Raw genomic sequence first — 15,739 nt, 5'->3', positions numbered from 1 at the left:
ACTCAGGCCCCCAGCCTGTCTCCTTGGGAACTTGGCTTGTTGCCTGGCCCTGGGGCTGTTTGGCACTTCCCGGGTCTCAGGACACCTCCGCCCCATGTGGGCTCACAGTACAGCTTCAGGAACAACCACAACAGTAGACCTGCACCTGGACCAGGCCCAGCCAGTGTCCTGTCCCAGGGTCTCCAACTCCTCTGCCCTGCCCTCAGCAGAGAGGGAGGTGGCCAGAGAAGCGGGGTCATGAGAGGCTCACCAGCCCACAGGGCTGTGCTACATTCACATGGATCTGGGCCTAGAGGAGTGGGCACAGCAAGGGACGACCACAGGACCCTGCTTCTCACCACAGCAACCTCCCAGAGCAGGAAGGAGGCTCTTCCCACCAGTGCCCTCTCCACTGCTACACATGTGCACACACATTCACACGCACACGTGTGCACACACTTACAAGGACATGCCCAGGCACACACTCATAGACATGAATGTGTGCACATGCACACAAACATGTTCACAGTCACACACGCAACATGAAGATGTTCACACATACACATGCACACCTGCAGGTGCCCGTGTGGACACACATGCTCATGTGCACATGTACACATGTGCTCACACATGCACACCTGCTCAGAGATGCTCGTGAACACACGTGCTCCCATATATACAATACACATGTACCCATACACTCCTGTGTGTGCTTGCACACACACACTCATGCACATGCTCACACATACATAAGCGCACATGCACAAAGACAGGAATGCACGTTCACATACACAGGTACACTCCTTTAAAACGGCTAATTATTGCTGTGTGTTTTTTTTTAAATACATCAAACAATGGTATGTCAGGGCTCATCCTCACCCAGGCCAGGGTAGCTCTGTGGACACGTCACCACTGGGAGCAGAGATGGCAGCATCAAGGAACAGTGCGCTCCAGGGTCTGCTCCACACCTGGCCTCAGCTCATCCCTGACATTTTTGTCCCAGGAGTCACCTGCAAGAACATGGCCCGAGACCAGAACTGACCCCCAGGAGCCACCTCCAACAGACACAGCAGGTCAGCAGGGAGCAGACAGGACCAGCAACAGGGCCCACTGCGGCCAGAGGCAGCGGCTCCCCAGGCACCCACAGGAAGGTGGTCCTATGGTGCCCACACAGCCCACAGCCTGGCTGGGCAGCCACCTTCAGTCCCCAAGAAGTCCCATGCCCTGGCAACGCCCAGAAACCCACATTCCCAGGACTCTGGCCCCAGACACAGCCTTGTAATCCAGTCCCATGGATTTGGGGACTTGGGGCCACTGGGGAGAGGCAGGCAGGGCAGGGGCAGTGTGCCCCCTACAGGCTAGAGACGACCCCTATAGCCCAGAGAGCTTCCTTGGCACCTGGCAGACTGCCCAGAAAGCTCACCTTGGGGTGTCCCCAGCCCCATCCCTTCTAGCTTCAGACTTGCTGTCCACAAGACCTCCCAGCCAGAACCCTCTCCCAGAGCTAGCCGTCTACCCTCTCATACCAGGCTGGCCCCATCCCTCAGCTTCTCCAGTCAGAGGTAGTATCACAGCTGCTGCCGTGCCCAGGGTGGTGCAGCAGAAACCAAAACTGAGCATGGGGGGACGGGGGACAGGAGGGTAGGCCATGATGGCTGCGATGGCTCCAGCCCTCACACTCAGAGCCCCCATGTGCTGAGGCACATGTGGGTGAAATGATTGCCTGGTCACCCACCTTAGGGGCTGTCTGCACAGATGTGTGCCTGGGCAGAGGGAGCTGCTGCACACCATAGGTTTGTCTAATGCTGATGTTCTGGAACATTCTACTTCCACCTTTCACCCTCCCTACTCCAAACCAGTCTTCCAAACACACAACAGAAATCCCAAGTATCCAGACCCTGAGCACAGGGCCTTCCTGTGGGAATGGCCAAAGGCATGTTAGCCTCCCCCAGGCCTTTCCAGGCCAGGAACGTGGGTGCCAGCCACCTAAGGTGGGCAAGGCCTGGGGGAGGAGGACAGCAGGCCAGCAAACTCAGGGGAGCCACACTGGACACATGGCAGCCAGGCCCAGGAGGGCCTCCACAGAGGTAGAAGATACATCAGAATCTCTACAAACATATAAAATTCATGTCAGTGCACATTTGTGGAGCAGTCACTGCTCAGGCTGGAGGGATAAGGCAGGTGGGGAGAGGCCCAGCCTCCAGCTTGGAGGGGCGGGAAACCTGCCCACAGCCTTCCAGACCTGCGGAGCTGCAGTGGCCTGACGAGGGGGCTCTGTCCCAGTGCAGCCTGAGCCTGCCCTCCTCCTGCTGCATCTCTCCCAAGTCCTGGCAGCAACCCAGGGCACCACAGAACAGGCAAGAGCCCAGAAAGCGTCCCTGCAACCCACTGGGCAGTGCAGCCAGGAAGACGTTCCCTCAGCAAGCCTGGGGTCACCAGGTGAGGAGGACACATCCCTCCCCCAGGACCCTCTGAGCCTCTGGAGTGGGGGAGGGCTGTGAGCTCACTCAGCTCACCACCAAGGAGACACTGGCTGCCCCCGTCCCCAGGCTCTGCCCTGGCCTGGGAGAGCCCCAGCACCCCCATCCCGTGCCCTGAGCCCAAAGACTGCAGGCTCCCGAGGCACAGGACAGGAGAAGCAGGCGGAGCTGCCCACGAACCATATACTGACTCCACCACGCCCTGCCTCCTGTGCCCCAGGTCTCAGACCAGCCGGCAGCCCCAAACGCCCCCGTAAGACCAGCCCAAGACCAGCCCCAGCAACCAGACCAAACAGAAAGAGGAAAAGGCACGACTGTTTGTTTTCCATTTTGCTAAAACACTTTACGTCTGTCTGTATAATCCAGGTTAACAAAATCTGAGAGCTGCAAGAAAATAGGGGCCGATTTCTGTACAGTCTACAAAACTCCCATCCCCGAGTGGGGACCGGGCGCCACCAGGGAGGAATGTACAGGGGAGATCGGGGTCTGTACAGTGTTCTGCAAATGCCTCAATTGCTAACAGGACAAAAGGCCCCTCGGGACGTCCATCCATCCATTTCTAAGAACGTGGCCTTGGGACCTAGCTCTGCGGCCTGCCCCACTGCCACTCCTCCTCCCCCTCCAACCCCATAGAGGTCTGAGTGGGCTTTTATACCCCTCTCGCCACCAGAGCCTGGTCCAGGCTGCCACAGGGGCACTTCCAGTAACCACCTTTCTCCCCCATCCCAGGCCATCCCCACTGGGCCAGTCCCCAAATGGAACCTCACCTGGCCCCAGGACCCACCGCCCCTCATGCAGCAGCGCCCAGCTCCTCCTCCTGAGGCTGAGGGGCTCACCCTGCCCCTCAATCCTGCATGCCAGGGCTGGAGGGGCAGCCTGGACCCTCCTCACCATCAGGAATGGTCTTTAGGGGGAAATCACATTAAATTAGAGTCTCCCTCCAAATTTCAAACCGTGGAAGCCTCCATCGACCCGGCCACCCACCCCCATCCAACGGGGCCAGAAATAGTGCATGTGCTAGCACCACACGGACGTGTGTCTGAAGGTACAAGCTACCGTTTGTCCCAAGAATTAAAGTCATGCAGAGTGCTATTCTGTCTAAGTAACTTATTAGAAAACGGATTGGTTTCAGGCTGGGAGAAGCTGTGGCTGGGTATTGCCGGCAGCAGCCTGGGCTATAAGATTCACAGGGCAGACCCTGGTGGACAGCTGAGGCAGGAGGGCCTCAGGCAGCTGGGAGAGGCCACCTGATCTAGCAGGCGCTGGGGGAGAGGTGTCCCCCCACCAACCCCTGCCACACTGTGCAGTGGGTTGCTACAGGAACCACGCCTGGTGCCCGCCAAGTCAGCCAAGCCAGGGAGAGGGGCACATGGATCAACAGGAGCGAGACTGAGATGATGTCAAAGCAAAGCAGGGTGGATGGAGCAGGACGGTGGGGGCAGTCCAGGCCCACCAGAGAGCAGGCAGGGTGGGCAGAGGACAGGCCCCCCTGGAGGCAAGCTCAGACCAGGACAAGGGCGCTCACCAGCTTCGGTCCTGGGGTCCAGTCTGGGCAGGGCAGCAGGGCAGGGGGCTGTGGCATGTGGCATGCGGCATGCTGCGGCCAGGCCACGTCCTCAGCATGCACAGAGCAAAGCAGGGCCGCATTCAGCTCTGCCTCCTATGGGGCAGCGGCCAGCCGGCCCAGCAGACCACACTCTAGGGACTGGCAGCTGAGCCATAGCTTGGTTAGGGGCCAGGAGGCTGCTCCTTGGAGGGCTTTGCTGCAGAGGTTCTGTGCTTGGTGGGCAAGGCCAGGCCTTCCCTGACGGAGGCAGGCTAGGCAGCTGGGTGGACAGTCTAGGTGGTCCACGATGCCACTCTTCAAGGAGTGGCAAGTCACCCTGACAGGCTGGGGAGGGCAAGGGGCCATGGCTGCAGATAACCCACCCCACCAAAGTGTCACGGATGAGCAACAGCCCCAAGGCCCCCAGAACCAGCCAGATAACTACGAGACGCTGAGAAAGGAAAACCCAACACAGATGCCAAGGTGAGCGTCTGAAAGCAGGGCCGCACCAGGCGGCGGGCAGCGGGCACAGGTGGACGGGGTGAACGGGGTGGCGGGCGGGTGGGCGGTTGCGGTCACTCCTCGCGCAGCTGCAGGCGGTAGCGGTGGTAGCGGACCTGGAAGAAGAGGCGCTCGGCCAGCGAGAGGGTCATGCCAGGCAGCACGTAGTGGTCACTTGCACCCATGTGTCTGAAGCCCAGCGACTCATAGAGCTTGTGGGCAGCCACCTTGACGGCTGTGGTGCCCAACACCACCGCGGAGTAGTTGTGCAACACTGCGAACTCGAGCACCTTCCGGCCCAGCGCCTTGGCGATGCCCTTGCCACGGAAGCGCGAGTCCACAGACATCCGCAGCAGCTCCACTGTGTTGTCCTCCTCGTGGGCCCGTGCAGCCACAATGCCCACCACGTTGCCATCCAGAACGGCCACCCAGAAGCAGGAGCCTGCAGAGGACAAGATGGTCAGGGATACTCCAGGGAAGGCTGGGGAGGACTCAAGGGTGCCAAGCCAGGGAGACTCAGCCCCTGTGGCCCATCTCCCAGCTCTTCTGGACCCAAGGGGCAGCACAGTCCTGGACAAGCAGGTGCAGCTGTCTCCTCCAGACGCCCTCGGTCAGGCCCAGCCGGCCTGCTCTCTGCAGCCCAGACACACTCAGCTCTTAAGACCAGGCTGCCCTAGCGAGGGTGGCCGTCGGAGGCCCAAGTCCCTCCCCTGGGATCAAGACCTGGGCAGACTCAGCCAAGCAGGCCCCTGCTCCCAGACCTAATGGCCTCAGATGACTGTGGCCAGGCCTCAGGAATGGCTGGCCCGCTCATCTCTGCCCCCAGCCTGCACATCAGCAGCAACCACAGCTACCCCTGTGCCCCTCCCTGAACCCCTCCTGCTGGTGCCCTCTTCCCTCCATGCAGGGCCAGGTGAGGGCTCACACAGAGAACTGGATGCTATGGGAAAGAGTCAGGAGATTGGCAGGGGCCATGGCCAGGTGGGCAGGGCCAGGATGGGGCAACTCAGCCCACGCCAGCAACAGCAGCAGTTGGCACTGTCGGAGTGGACTGCCACTGCCCAGCACTGACCCAGCTCCTGCTGGTCAGTGCCCCTCTCCTCAGCCCAGAGACACCCTAGCACCTGGGAGGTGTGCAGGCCCCAAAGGGCCAAAGGCCTCTTTCCTCTGGCTCCCAGGACCCAGCCTGCCTCAGGGCCAGCCTGGGGGAAGAGTAGCCCCATGTCTCTCTAGACTGGACTCCCAGCCCCTCCCACTACAGAAGGCCACAGTGGCTTGAACAAGACCCTCCTGTTCACTAAGTGGCCCCCAAACCACGCCATAAATGGAAGCCAAGGCTAAGGCCAGGACCCCTGCCCTGGTCCTCTGTTCCCTGGAGTATCCTTTGCTACAGCATGTCCAGGTGTCCTTTCTCCCTGCCACATGGGTTCCCTCCACCCAGGGCCCCTGCACTCCAGGCCAGCACAGGGTCCAGCAAGGTAGGACAGCCAGGATCTTGCCCCCCACCAAGCAGGTGCCAGCTAGAGCAGCAGAGTCAGGCCACCCTGGCCCAGAGTCAGCTCAGGCCACCCAGGGGGAGGGCTCAGCTCTGCTTCTCACAGTCCACTGAAACCCCCACCACTGGCAAGGCCTCAGTCACTCAGAAATCTCAGGTCAACAGGAACCCCCAGCCCAGGCCCATCTGTGCCTGTGCCTGGCCCTGGCCCACAGATGCTGGGGGTAAGGGCAGCTCTGCCAGAAGGAGGGGCCAAGGGCAGCTGCAGACCACACGACTCACCAGGTGGCTTCATGTAGTACTGTTCGATGTCGGCCATGTCTGTGTGCAGCGCACACTCCAGGTAGGCCAGGATCACCTTGCGGCTGTAGTAATAGCGCAGGGCCAGCAGCCCAGCAGGCACCAGGCACGTCAGCATCAGCGAGCGGGTCACAGCAAAGCAGAGTGCTGCAGGCAAGGGGCACAGTTGAGCTGGCAGGTGCAGGGCAGGCCTGGTCATGGGGTGAGCTACACAAACAAGGGCCCGAAACACCCAGCCCTGCCACCTTGGTAAACCAGCACTTCTTAGGACGCGCAAGTTAGGGAGATCTCCCCGCAGCAGCGGTCAGTCTGTGCCCCTTACTACTCTTCCTTAGTTTCAAAATTTCTGCCACAAAGATAAACTACCTCTGTAATCTGAGACAAGCTGGGGCAAGCTGCCCTAAAGGGCTGGGGGGCAGCCTAGGGCTCCGTCCCCTGGATGCCAGTGCCTACCTCCCCAGCTGCCAAGGGGCTCTGCCCACCCTTCCCCACTGGATCTAGCCTGGTGCAAAACCAAGAGGCTGCAAGGAGCCTACCGGGGAGCAGCCCACAGGGCCTGTAGGCCATCCTACAGCTGGAGAGTGGAGGTGGCAGGGTTCCCTCGTTTGGGGACCTCCAGGCCTACAAGGACAGGGGCAGGAGAGATTTATGCCACTTGCAGCACAATTCGGGCTGTGGAGGAGTGAGTCTCCTCTGCTGTATGACCTTGGGAGAATGGCCTCAGCTCCTTGTCGGTAGAATGGGAGGGCAACCCTGCCCTGGCGGGGCTTCAAAAATGCGCGGGGCCGTCCTCCGAGAGTGGCCCAGGTGCACAGTCCACCCGGCGCCCCGCGGAGATGGCCGTCTTCCCCTGGTACATCGGCACTGGGAGCCGCCGAGGCAGCCTCCCCCGCCCGCCGATTATATATAGTTCCCGCGCCAGGCGCCGGCCGCAGCGCCGCGCTAGCTGCCCCGTCACGCCGCCCGCAACCGCAACGGGGTGCCCGGGAGGCGACCCGCGGGGAGACCCGCAGGGAGGGCGGCGGGGATGCAGGTGGGGGGCTCTGCCCTTGGCGACCGCAGCCCCCGCTCGGCGCGCGCTGGTTCCCGGCCCCCGGCCCCGCCGCAGAGTGCGGGCGCGGGCGTGTGCGGGCTCCCTCCCTCCCCGGACGGCGGGGCCGGGGCGCCCGGGCTCCGAGGCGGGGGTCTGCACAGGGGGCCGGGCGGGAGCGGAGGGAGGAGCCTCGGGCGACGGTCCCCAAGGGGCCCGCCGGGCTCGCTCGAGCCCGGGCCCCGCGCGAGACTGCGACATGCAGGAGCCGGCCCGGCCCGGCGACCCCGCGGTCCCCGCCGCCCGCGCCGCGCACTGACCGGCCAGCAGGGCGTAGAGCAGCTGCGTGCGCGGGTGCTGCCGCAGGCCGCGGAAGGCCGTGTTGGGGATGCGCTCCAGGATGCCGTCGTAGAAGATGCGGCGCGCCGCCTCCTGCTCGGCTGCGCGGAACTCGCGGATGCACACGCCGCGCCCCGCCGGCGGCCCCACGCCCTCGGGACCGCCGCGGGGCTGGGGGCCCGGCGCGGGTGGGGGCGCGGCGGCCGGCCCGGGCGCGGCGGGCAGCGGGGGCCACATGGCGCCGGCGGCGGCGAGCAGCGCGTCCTTCTTGGCCCCCGGCAGCGCCTCATGGTCCTCCGCGGCCACGATCTTCGTCTCGCAGACCATGTCGGGAGGCCCACAATGCATGCACCCGGCCAGGCGGGCTGCGCGGGGACGCGGCCGGCGGCGGGCACTGCCCGGGCCCAGGGCAAGGGCGCGGCGCCCTCGGACCCGCGGCGGCGGCGGCGGCGGCGGCGGCGGCGGCTCAGGGGCGCGGGGCGGAGGCGGCGGGCGGCCGGGGCGCGCGCAGGGAGCTGCGCCGCATTTTGGAGAAGTATTTATAATGCAGCGGCGCGGGTGCAGTCGCGGCGCCCGGGGTCCCGCAGGGTCCTAGCGTCCACTGCATTGGCTGCCGAGGGTCACCATGTGATCTCGGGGGTGGGAGCAGACACCGCCTCCGCGCCCGCCGGGTGGCACACTGGGGCGCTGCGCGGCGGGCGGCGGGGCACGACGGCGCGGCCGGGCAGACTCGCGCAGGGCCCGGGGCGCGCGGCGGCGGCGGCCTGGGCTAGGGGTTCCGGGCTCGGGGGCGGTCGGGGCCCGGCGAGTGGCGAGCGTGTGACGGGAGCCTCCCGCCCCGCCCCCTGCGCTCCCGCAGCCGCGGCTCGGTGCGGGCCGCGGTGACCGCAGCACCGCGTCCTCCTCCTCCACGGCCGCTGGGCGCAGTCACGGAAGCATCTCCATCCCTTTGTCTGAAGGCGGTGACCGGCCGAGATCTCGGGGAGGGGCGCCGCGGCTCCTACGGGCCCGGCGCCCCGGAACCTGCGGCCGGGGCGTCACGGGCTGGGGGAGTGGGGGCGCAGCCCCAGCTCGCGAGATGCCCACGCCACCTGCAGCCCCGCCGAGCCCGGCGCAGGCAGAACCCAACTCAGACACCCGATTCCCGCAGCCGACGCGCGGGTGCAGAGCCTTCGGGACCCCTCCCGGCCTGGCCCCCGCCCTCCGCGGCCCGCGCATGCGCCCCGTGGCACCGGTGCAGGTGCCGCGGGGGCTCTCCGCTCTAGGCCGCATTCTCGTGGACCCGGGAGCAGGACCTGCAGACGCAGCAGGCTGGGCTCGGAGACCTGGGGTTCTAGTGGGGGAACCGGTGGTCGGAGGCCCAATGCTCAGCGCTCCCCGAACCCAGCCCTGAGCTGCTCTGCACCCTCCCCTATGTCACCCCTAAGGGCAATCCCAAGCAGAGTTCCCCACTCCCGCGGGTTGAGGTTAGGCCTGGGACTTCAGGCCAAGGATCCTCAGCCTGCGTTGCGCTGTGGAGTGGGGGCCTCTAGCCGAGGTCCCCTTGGGGCCCGACCGTGGGTGGAACGTGGGAGTGGGAGAGAGAGGTTAATTGGCTCACTGGCCCGGGCCACCCGTGCAAGGACCCTGGTGTGGGGAGGACAACACCAAGCTGGGAAGGTACCCCCTGCACGTTTCCAAAACCCGAGGACTTGTCTGGGCCCGGCTGTGACCTTTCCAGAACAGGGCAAAGGAGTCACCGGAAATCTCTACCGTCTCACTCATCGACCCCTTTAGGGTTCCTGAGCACCTACCAAGGCCCCAGGCCAGCCACCGGGCCCCTCTGAGTGTCCTGAGGTTGGCCAGGTAGACTGCAGGAAGAGTGGGTCAGCCTGCCAGGGGTCAGCACTGTGGAGAGTGGGGGACTGCTGCTCCTGGAAGCATCAGAGGACTGGAGGAAGTGAAGACGGGCACTGGGGGAACGCGCTTCTGGTGAGGGCCAAGAAAAGGGAGAGGCAAGGCCCTCTCCAGGAGCTGCTGGACAGGGCCCAGCTGAGGCTCCAGACTTGGGTATGAAGGGGCCCTGAGACCTTAGGTGACCTCAGAACAAAGTGGTCCAGTCTCCACTCTTGATCCCTGCACCCTTAGTCTGAGGCTACCTCTGTTCTGATGTCCATGAGAGGTCCAAGGACAGAGATGAGGCCTGGTGCCCTTGGTGGGTCTCTAGTTTTGTCACCTGCAAAAGGTCCCTCCCTCCAGCTGGCCTGACTGCACCCCCAGCCCCTTCCCCAAGTCCCCTGTAACCATGTGACCCCGGAAGCCTTGTTGCAGCAACCCCCTGCCCCACCCCCATAGGGCACTGTAATGCGCCAGAACCAGCTAAGAGCAGGCGAGGGTTTGCGAAGGAGCAGTCCCCGTCCTGGCTGAGCCCCAGTTTCCTCCCCCAAGGCGGTGGGGGAAGCTGGTGCCTGTCCCCATTTCACAGATGAGAAAACAGAGGCAGAAACCCAGACTCGTTGGCTCTGGCAGGGCCCTGCCGCTGCCCACTCCCCTGCCCTGTGCTTCCATAGGACCCTCTCATCCAAGACTGCTGCCATGCCCACACCTGTGGGGAATTCACCTGCCCAGATCATCTGCAGCCTATTAGGCCTCAGAGCCAAGCAGATGGGCAGGGGCAAAGAGTCCCCACCCAGATCCCAGAGGCTGAAGCAAGGAGGGCACCCTGGCTGGGTCGCTTGGACAAAGGTGCGACCCGCCCAGCATGCTTGCGGGTCTGTGGGGAGGTAGAGGAGTGAGGCAGGGAGGGGGTGTGAACCAAAGATGGAAAGTGGCCAGCGCCTGCGACCCCGGGAGGCCTTGCAATGAATAAGGCTGGCACCGGCCCAAACAGAGGCGATTGGGAGGCTGGGGAAGGCCAGGGGTTTTTTAGAAAGTAGAATCTGAAGATCAGGAGACAGGAAGACCAGAGAGGGAAAAGAGGGCCAGTCCAGAGTCCCAGTGTGCTCTAACAAGAGTACCACAAACCAGGCAAAAACAGGGAAAACAACAGCAAAAAACAATCATTTCCCCAGCTAAAGGGCCTTGACTGCGATTACATGTGCCTGGGACCTTGCTTGCAAAATGCACCCTATCACCTTCTCACCCTGGGGCAGAAAGACCGCCTCCAGGGGAAGGGTGGGAGAGGGCCAGGCTCCTGAGAGTCACCCACCGGCCTATGCTGGGCCCTGGCCAGATCAGCCTCACCCTCCTGGGCTTTACAACCTGCAGAGACGAACACACTACTCTTAGGGACAAACCTGACCAAGAAAGGCCAGCAGAGATAAGAGACTGAGGAGTGAACAGTCACAGAGGCCAAGGCGGTGACTTGGTGGAGAGAAAGCAGTCCAGCAGGTACCAAGGTCCTGAGGTGGACATGCCAGCAGATGCAGGAAGTTTCCTTGCCACACATTTTTACAAGTCTGCGGGGAAACAGGCAGCTGAGAGGACAGGGGTCTTCCACACCAGGACAAGAGTGGAAGGACCCAGAGGAGCACAAGCAGATGCCCTGCATGCACAGGGACCACCTGACGCTGGACAGTGTGAGGAGGCCAGAAGGGCGTGTTATGGAGCAAGTAAGGCACAAACAAAGTCCAGGAAAACAAAAGATGACTCACAAAAAGCCGCACGGCGTGGCCCTGCTGTGGGCCCTCTCTCCCTGCAGACGTCACAGGTGCGTGAGCCCAGGCAGGCGGGAGAGCTGTCGGAGACCCCAGGACAGACCACACCACTGGCCCTGACCACACGTCAAGTGGGCTCCCTCCACCTGTGCTCCTTTCAAGAGGCTGAGGTCAGGCCTTCGGCACCTTTGACTGAGCCTGTCTTTGGTCAAGGTCACCAGTGACCAGCGTTGCCAGATCCTGTGGTGTGGCCTTGGAGCTTCCCCTCAGCAGCAGGTAACACCCCAGCCCTCCCTCTGCCCAGAGCCCTTGCCCTCCGTCTGGGATGCACCTCAGGCCTCTTCCTCTGCTCCGGGAGTCATCTCATCTCCCAGCCTCTCCACTTCTCTCCTCTGTCCACACTCGGCCACCCAGATCTCGGCCAGCCTATCTACTCCAACCTTCCCTCTCTGGCCGCTCATGCACGTGTACCAGTCTGGTGGCCTCCAGAGCTCAAGGGTTGCCCTGGCCTCCTCCCTCCCCACTCCAAACCCCATTGGCTCCATTTTCAAATACATCTGAGACCCAACAGCTTCTGATCCTGCCTGTGGCCAGCTGCCCAGCCCCAGCCCCTCACAGGGCCATTCTGTCCTTGCAGAGGTCACTCTCTACAGCAGCCAGAAGCACCCTGCTCAAACATACCTCATCTACTTGCTCAGAGCCCCGCAAGGCTCCAAGGTGGCTCCCTGCCCCTGCACCCCCTCCTTCCTCCTAACCACTGACCACCTCCTGCTCCAGCTCCCTGCCACCGGAGCCCCCTGCTGGCAAGACAGGAACATGCCCACAAGCCCCCTGGCCCTGTGCCCCAGCTGTTTGTCACACAGCGCATCTCCCCAGAGAGCACCCTGCAACACCCTCTTAGTCATTCCCGTCTCTTTTAGTGAGAGGTCAGTTTGTACCGGGGCTAATGGCTGCCCATAAAACAGGACACCCAGTTAAGTCTGAATTTTGAATGAACATGGGAAATACATACACCAGAAGCAATGTCCTCATTCCTGTATTTGAGTTGATAAACCTGGCAACCCAGACGAGACACACTGCACTCCCAGCCTCCCTTACACTAATGGAGGCCCACCAATAGCGGCACAGCCTGGCCTCCACAGCCTGGCAGGCACCGCACGGCCCAGGAAGGGGTGAAGGCCAGCAGAGGCCCAAGGCCTGCCACGGCCTCAGTACCGTCTCTCCCTGACCTGCTGTAGGGTTTTCATGGACATCCGTGTCTCCTCACCACCGTGTGAGCTCCTCCACGGGGCTGGTTACCTGAGGCCCTAGAGGCTGCAGGCCAGGTACCGCCAGGCCCTTCCAGCACAGGTCAGCGGTGTGGAGGCCAGGGCAGGAGCACTGAGGAGGATCCAGGCGTACATCCTCAGCAGAGGCAGTAAAAACACCCGGGCAGGCCCAGAGGTGGGGCTAGTGAACCACAATCTCCTGCGCATGTGCCATGCTCCCGAGTCAGCGGCACAGGCGCCCAGTGCTGTACCCAGGCAGCGGTAGCCAGGGAACTGGAGCCCCAGACGGGCCAGCTACCCCACCTGGGATGAGTGGTGGCTACCTGGGCGTTCCCTACGATGCTCTGGAGTACCCACCACTGCCCAATCCACCTCCCTCTCCCAGTAGCCCCAGGCTCTAGAGCCTGCCAGCTCAGCCTCAGGGGGCCCCCAACTCTAGCCACCCCACTCCCGTGCAGACAAGCCTTGGGGGGATCTGCCCTGGGGCATCTCCTCTGGGAACTCAGGGAGGTCAGGCCAGTTTCCAATCCTCTGGCCTCTAAAAAGGGCAGGCTGGCCAGGCAGGCAGGACCCAGACAGGTACCAGATGCTTGTGGGTGTGGGTCCGTGAGTATGGACAGATGTGCTGTCCACCTCTCAGCACTGGTGCTATCGGGACATGAACCAGAAGGGCCCCTCCCGCCTGGAACATCTGGGAAAACCAAGGCCCAGAGAAGGGCCCAACCAGGGCTCCTGGGGGTGGCGCAGGGCTTTGGTGGCCAGAGCAGGAGACAGGACATGAGTGTGGGGGCAGGCGTTTATTGAAAGGGATTAGCACTGGCAGAGAGTCTTCAGCGCCCAGCTGGCCAGCAAGCACACAGGGCTCGGCGCTCGGCCTGCAGCAGGAGGGTCTCTGTCTGCAAAGCAAGGAGAAGCCATGTAAGTAGTCCCCACTGACCATCTCCCCTCACTGACTACAGTCCAGGGGTCCTCCGACTCCTGGTTTCTCCGCCCCCCTGGTACTGCCCGACATCCTGGCTGCTCCTTTGCCTCAGCTCCACCCCAGTCCTCTGTTGCCTTCCACTGGGGGCTGCTTGGAGCCACCACCTAGTCTTCTACTAGGAGCTACTCCCTGTCTTCTTCAAAGCTGCCCACTCAGGGCTTCTTTGTCCTGCACCTCCCACTGTAGCCCCCAAAGGTGGGGACAGTTCCTTCCAAGAATCCAGCTCAGCGTGCCCTCTGCGCTTGTGCAGGAGAAGGCGCCGGGGCTTGTGGGTGGTGGGTCTCCCCTTCTCTCTACTTCCAGGAATTCTTCCTCCTTCCAATTAGTAGTTCCCTTGGTTGAGCCCCAGGACCTGAGGGATCCCTGTTCGTGCCCCAGAGGGCATCCCTGAGAGTCCAGTGCATGCATCATCCCCAAACCACCCAGCCCGACCTGACCTCCCATCCCGCCCACTCCAGCACTCTCTTCCCCGACCTCAGCTTCCCCAGGCCGTCCCCCACCTGGGGATCCTGGATGAGGGCTGGCCTTCCTGGTGGGCCAGTCTGCCTCAGCACGCCACAGGACGAGGCCGAGACCCGCACCCAGCCCGGCCCCGCCCCCAAGCCCCGCGGCTCACCCGCGCGTCCAGGCTGCGCGCAGTCTTCCGCAGGTCCTGCAGGGCGCGCTGCATGAACTCGAACGCGTGGCAGTCCACGCACGGGCGGCCTGGGGGCCCGGGCCGGCGTCACCGCTGCAGGGTTCCCCCCCCAGCCGAGGTCCCACCCGAGCACGAGGGTCCCCTCCCCTCCCACGGGGCGGACCCGCTCCCGGGAACAAAGGCGGGGCGGGGCCTCCCGCGCGCCCCGGGGCTCCGCCGCCGCCCGGTGCGACCCTCCGCGGCCACCTACTCTGCGCGGGGACGACGCTCCCGGCGGCGGGCTCGGCACGGGCGCCCAGCAGCGCCAGGCTCAGCAGCAGCAGCAGCAGCGACAGCGGCGACAGCAGGGACCGGCACGCGGGCGGGGGGGCCATGGCCGAGGAGGAGCCCGGGCCGCCCTGCAGCGAGCGCAGGGTCAACGTCTTCCGCAGGTCCCCGCCCCGGCCGCGCCCCCGGCCCCGGCCCCGCCGCCCCGGCCCCGAGAGCCCGGCCCGCCGCCCCGCCCGCCCCTACCGCGGTTCGGGGACCCCGCGACTAGAAGCGGGCGACTGGGGAAGACGCTCCGTCCGGCGCGCGCGCGCATGCGTCCGACCCGACCCCGCCCGGGCCTCCGCCGTCGTCGTCATGGGAACCCCGGGACCGCGCGGCGCGGGCCCGGCTCACCCTGGCTGCGGGGCTGCCGGGCCGGGTCCCGAGGCCCCGGGTGAGAGCAGGTGGGCGCCGCGGCCCGCGGGGGCCCGACCCGGGGTCCCTGCACGCGGGCGGGGCGGAGGCACACTCGCGGGTCCCCGGGCCTTCTGGCGGCGACCCCGCAGGAGCCGAGAGCCTGGCCACGCCTCCCCGCTGTGCCGCCCGGGTGGTCGCTTGGCCTCTCGGTGCCGTCCCGCCTTGAACGCGCGGATTGCGGGGCTCAACCTGGCGCTGCTAGCGGCCGGCGTGGCGCCGATGAGTGCGACCTCGGTCGCCGGGCCCGGCGGACAGCAGAGCCCTTCCCCTGGAGGGTGCCCCGACGCGGAGCGGCCACTGCGTCCCCCGCCCTGTCGGTCAGATGGCCGGCCAGACGCGGGTGTCCTCACCCTGCGCGAGGATGCGGGAGGCCTGGTGCCCCTGGACCTAGCGGTGCTTGGTGGGGACGCCGCACCCGGCTTTCCGGAAACGCAGGCAGGGCCCGCGCGGGGCCGGGGAACTCGGTTTCCCGGACGCCTTGGCGTCTGCCAGCAAGCGCGCACTTGTGAGTCCACGCAGGTGACAGGCCAGGGGTGTCCCGAGAGCCTCGTGGCAGAGGCCTTTCTCAACCGGTCGGCCGCGCGGTGCCTTGGACTTGTGATCTACCCCTGTCACCGTGTCCCCAGCCAGGTCCGGGCCTCCCCCAGAAGCAAGGCTCGGGCTAGACCTCAGGCGGCGGTGCCTTGCCAGCAGCGTTGTCGCCTGGTCCAAGCAGGCTGGGTAGTGGGGAGGGGATCCCCAAAGCTGGCATCCTTCCTGGGCTTGATAGTGCACCCTTCCCACTTTTTCCGCCCTGAGGTCTGCACCTCGGGGCCTGTTTC

The 15,739-nt window shown here is 64.4% G+C and overlaps 2 protein-coding genes across 4 annotated transcripts; both read right to left on the bottom strand.

Annotated features, from left to right (window-relative positions):
* Positions 1-683: 683 nt before the first annotated feature.
* Positions 684-8,100, bottom strand: Nat8l (N-acetyltransferase 8 like). The gene is made up of 3 exons (XM_027935197.3): positions 7,652-8,100; positions 6,284-6,448; positions 684-4,948 (listed from the first exon to the last, which is right to left on the bottom strand). Exons 1-3 carry the CDS (start codon positions 8,016-8,018, stop codon positions 4,581-4,583), a joined length of 900 nt encoding a protein of 299 aa, XP_027790998.3. The 5' UTR covers positions 8,019-8,100; the 3' UTR covers positions 684-4,580.
* A 5,251-nt stretch (positions 8,101-13,351) lies between these two features.
* Positions 13,352-15,349, bottom strand: Nicol1 (NELL2 interacting cell ontogeny regulator 1). Of its 3 annotated transcripts, none has more exons than XM_071614775.1 (5): positions 15,269-15,349; positions 14,443-14,590; positions 14,172-14,260; positions 13,730-13,870; positions 13,352-13,469 (listed from the first exon to the last, which is right to left on the bottom strand). In XM_071614775.1, the coding sequence occupies exons 2-5, from the start codon at positions 14,564-14,566 to the stop codon at positions 13,404-13,406; spliced, it is 420 nt and encodes a 139-aa protein (XP_071470876.1). In that variant the 5' UTR covers positions 14,567-14,590; positions 15,269-15,349; the 3' UTR covers positions 13,352-13,403. The 3 variants fall into 3 exon arrangements, with proteins under 3 accessions (XP_071470876.1, XP_071470875.1, XP_027792831.3); XM_071614774.1 differs by lacking the exon at positions 15,269-15,349 and adding an exon at positions 14,706-14,828; XM_027937030.3 differs by lacking the exons at positions 13,730-13,870; positions 15,269-15,349 and adding an exon at positions 14,706-14,808.
* Between the last annotated feature and the right edge of the window lie 390 nt (positions 15,350-15,739).

The sequence above is a fragment of the Marmota flaviventris genome, chromosome 7 (genome assembly GCF_047511675.1).
Source record: "Marmota flaviventris isolate mMarFla1 chromosome 7, mMarFla1.hap1, whole genome shotgun sequence".
NCBI classification, from domain to species: domain Eukaryota; kingdom Metazoa; phylum Chordata; class Mammalia; order Rodentia; family Sciuridae; genus Marmota; species Marmota flaviventris.
The sequence above is the reverse complement of the archived record's forward strand: the minus strand, read 5'-3'. Positions and strand labels throughout refer to the sequence as shown.